We start from the raw sequence: 4,291 nt of genomic DNA on the forward strand, positions 1-4,291 counted from the left end.
AGAGAGAGAGAGAGAGAGAGAGAGAGAGAGAGAGAGAGAGAGAGAACACAAAAGGGAACTACACTCTATGGAGAGGACGAATTTTGCTAACGTTAGGAAAAAAGAAAACTACTCCGATCAGTAACAATAAAAATACCCCAGCAGTATACACCTAAGTCCTATCTTTAAGCCTAACCACAAGATACACAGACAATAAGCAAGGACCACAGTTGCTAGCACCTCAAGACTATGTTCATCTTCCTAAAGCTGCACTATATAATATAGCAATTACTAGCCTGTGGCTACTTACATTTATCAAAGTTGAAGAAACTTTAAATTCCTCAGTCACACTAACCACATTTGAAGTATGTGAGAGTCACATGTGGTCAGGGGCTATTACACTGGGTATCGCAGAGATTGAGTATTTCCATCATCAAAGACTACTACATAGTACTGCTATCTTTGTTTTGAAAGCTACATAAACTAAAAACAAAAAGATGTGGCATCAGTTGGCTTATGTCATCTGGGTTAAGTCCTTTCCTATTTCTGGGTGTCAGCTACCCCACCTGAAAAGGAATCATGTTTTCACTAGGTCAGTGGTTATCAAGAAAGAATGATACTGCTCACTTTACTGTTACACAGAATGCCACTGATTCTAGATGTACAATGAAATATTTAGACATGAAGCATGTAGCTTTTTTAAGACAGGATCTCATTATGTAGCCCAGGTTGGCCTCGAACTCGCAGTGATCCTCTTGCCTCCTTGGCCACCACACCCAGCCTGAAGTATGTATCTTAAAGCAGATCAGCCAACAAAAAGTCCATGCAGCCAGGGGTGATGGTATATAACATCAGCAGATGAAACAGGAAGATCACCAATCTGAGTCTGGCCTGGGAAACTTAGTAAGACTGTTTCTTAAAATAAAAAAAGGGCTAGACTATAGTGCAATATGAGGGTCCTGAGTTCAGTAATCCCCAGTACTCAAAAGAAAAAAAAAGGAGCTGGGGGTATAGCCAAGTGGTAGAGTACTTACTTACCATCCATGAGGCCAGGGATCTATCCCTAGCACTGGATACACACACACAAACCTGACACAGACACTCTAATTCAAACTAGAAAGGGATAAAGGTAGAATTCAGGTCAACCATTCTACTGAAAATAGACACTCAAAGATAGAAAGGGATTCCTTACCAAGGGCTTCTAAACGCTCGGTTTGCTCTTCTCTCCATTTACGGATACTTTCAGGTTCTGACTGCAATCGATCCACTTGTGAAATAGCTGCATAACTGTCTGTTGGACCATTACTCTCCTTAACACAAAACACAATTGCGCTTTATCAGTGCCCCAAGCTTCTTGAAACATGCTTTGTAAAAACCAGAACCTCTGGTTACATACAGCACCGGTGGCTGTTGTGAAACATTAAAAGATAACCTTAACAGCAACAATCCAACCACATGTGCCAAAAGAGCACTTTCAGCATTATTGCACTGAATTTTACAATCTCTGGAGGAAGAGCAGCTGCTATCTTACCTGTTAACATGTGGGATATAAGTGGAAAGGCTGGGGGTGAGTAGGTGACAAATATATTAGAAGACAGCGATTTGCTTCCTCATCTGACAGAGATTATGTGATATCTTCAAAGTTAACAAAATAAGTATACAGCAAAGCAAGGTCTAGAACCTAAGAATTCTAAGTATTATTATACCACCTAGCAAAAAGGTCATTTAATACCACCTAATTACAGTACACAAAAATTTTAAGGAGTCCAAAAGAAATATATTACTATAGTCAGAGAGAGAAAATGTATTATTGCTATAGTCAGGGAGAATAAGATAAAAAGGCAGGCAAATATTGGGGGAGGATGGACTCCTTACAGTAGGTAAGATTTGGAAATCAATAGATGACCTGATAAACAGATTGATGTTCACCTTTGGAGCCTTATATCCTTTGTTGAGCTAGGGAATATCATCAGCTTACCCTCACCAGATTATAAACAAAGATGGAAAGAAAATTATTTGGTAATTTACTTATGACAGTGTTTGACATGGTACAAGGCATGGTGTTTAAGCTATTGTCATCATTGCAAAGGGTCATTTCTCAAGCAGAAATGTGATTAACACTAGGGCCAGCTCAGTAACATCTTAAGGGTTCCCTTGCTACTGATGGCACCTCTTTAAATCCTTCTACTTTGATAGTTAATATACCAGCAACTAACATATACAGGAAAGTTAAAAGACTGACTTTTCTTTATGACACAGTCAACTGAAACTCTAGGAAAGGAATGCTCTCAACTATTATCATTAAACATAATGTACTCTATACCTGGTAGTATTCTCCATTCATCACTCCATCAACAGCATCTGCAAGATAAGAGATTTCAGTCTGTCAGTCAGGGCTGACAAATGCTGGGTCAAAGGATTACATGGTGGAATTACTGTACGTTGTATATATTGAGAGATACTAAATGCTAGCCCTGTGCATCAGTACTAGGCATAACCACTTTTTTATTGAATGAAAGCAAGATTCACTTATATACAAACAACAACTACTGTAACTTCATCAAAATGTGAACAAGCTGTCCCTAACCTCCCAGTTCAAAACCTTTTAAGATTCTGTCTTTTGGCTTAGAGAGATGACAAATGGAAGCCTAGCAGATCAGTCATATGGAGCAAGTGTTTTCCTGGGAAAACACAGGGCAGAGTCTAGCCCAGAAGCATCAACAGTAAGCAAAGTCACAAGCTTCACTTTCAAGCCAAGGTGTTTCTTGGGGGTTAGAATTCTATGCTACCGCTGGCCCAAGTTTGGTATGTAAGACTCTATAGTTGAGAATTTTTGTTAATTCCTCTAGCCCAGTGATAGCTAATCTTTTAGAGCTTTCAATGATAACAAACAGCCTGCTACAGCATGCGTGCCATACGGCTGCACCACTGCCTTTAGCCCAAAGCAATCATGATGTGAGCATGCCAAATTAAGTCAATATTTTTAAGGCTCTAACATACAACTACTTAAAGCATGATGTGCAATCCTTTCTGACACATTAGCTACTAATAGTCTAGAGGAGAAAGTCTACCTCAAAAATAGTTTTTCTTTAATAAGATCTATACATCCTTTACCCATTTAATCCAAAGGTCCCACGGAACAAACCTATTTTAAAACACAAAGGACTAAGTAAATTTTTTTTCAAGATCAGGATTTCCAAGAAAGGTCTGGAGAGAGATGTGTGTGCCTCAGGACGAGGTACCTGGATTCCTCTTGAAAGCCTCAATATAAAACTCTATCAAGATACTTTACTGTCTACTGATTTTGCCAATTTCCTAAATACTATGCAGGATCTCTATAGTATCTTATTCTAGATTTTTAAAAATTTTAGTGACTGTCTTATTGCATGAGGGAGAAGAAATGAACCTGAAAGATGCAAGAGCCCGGGTAACAACAGAAATTAAAAAGCACAGGCAGCCATTATGAGGCCCTCATAAGGCGCCCAATGGAAACACCAGTTTGCTAAAGGTTTGCGTAAGGGGACTCTCAGCCTTGGCTTTCCCTCCGAGAAAAGATTCCATCAAGCCACGTCTCTGGCTTTCTTCATTCTCAATTAAGTAAACCCAAGTTGAATTGCCTAAGACCTCATCAATTCTACATTTCATTTATTCTTTTACTTTTCTCAGTTCCTCCTTTGGCTTTGAGGCTACTGAAACATTTTCTAGATTACTTCCCCACCATGCTCTTGATACCAAAACACGCTTTTAAAAAAAAAAGAAAAATGGGGCTGGAGAGATGGCTCAGTGGTCTAAAGCACCTACTTAGAACAAGCTCAGCAAAGCACAGGGACTGTGGTTCAATCCCAGCACCACATGCCAGCCAGCCTCGCCGCCTGGTGGGCTGAGCTGGCCACACCCACACCCACACACACACACACACACACACATATAAATAAACTTAAAAAAAAAAAGTGGTGGTGAGGTTGGGGATACAGCTCTGTACCTGGTAGGTACAAGGTCCTGAGTTTAATACCCCAGCACCAAACAAACAAACAAACAAAAAAAACCAAAACACAGGTGGTAAGAGTGGACTGTAGCTCACTACAGAGCCTCCCTAGTGTATGAGGCCCAAGGTTCCGTCCCTAGCAATGACCCCTCTATTATGGTTTGTGTCTAGTTGTCCCCCTCAAAGCCTCAGGCTGTCAAGGGGTGGCTTCTGTAATCTGTGATTTTTTTTTTTTTTTTTTTTTTCGGTATTTAGGACAGGGTCTGCAGGGTGTACAGGGTCTCAGTATGTAGATCAGACTCATAGTAATTCTCCTGTTTTCAACCT

General features: G+C 40.0%; 1 protein-coding gene across 2 annotated transcripts in view; it reads right to left on the reverse strand.

Moving 5' to 3' along the window:
* Clta (clathrin light chain A) overlaps positions 1-4,291 on the reverse strand; it is a 21,449-nt gene that overhangs the window by 10,269 nt on the left and 6,889 nt on the right. For both annotated transcript variants that reach the window (XM_004631848.2, XM_004631849.2), the window contains exons 2-3: positions 2,303-2,340; positions 1,172-1,289 (exon numbers count right to left, since the gene is read on the reverse strand). In XM_004631848.2, the coding sequence (XP_004631905.1) occupies positions 1,172-1,289; positions 2,303-2,340 (156 nt within the window). The remainder of the gene's footprint in view (positions 1-1,171; positions 1,290-2,302; positions 2,341-4,291) is intronic.

This window comes from Octodon degus, unplaced genomic scaffold, assembly GCF_000260255.1.
Source record: "Octodon degus isolate 3935 unplaced genomic scaffold, OctDeg1.0 scaffold00045, whole genome shotgun sequence".
In the NCBI taxonomy this organism is placed as follows: Eukaryota; Metazoa; Chordata; class Mammalia; order Rodentia; family Octodontidae; genus Octodon; species Octodon degus.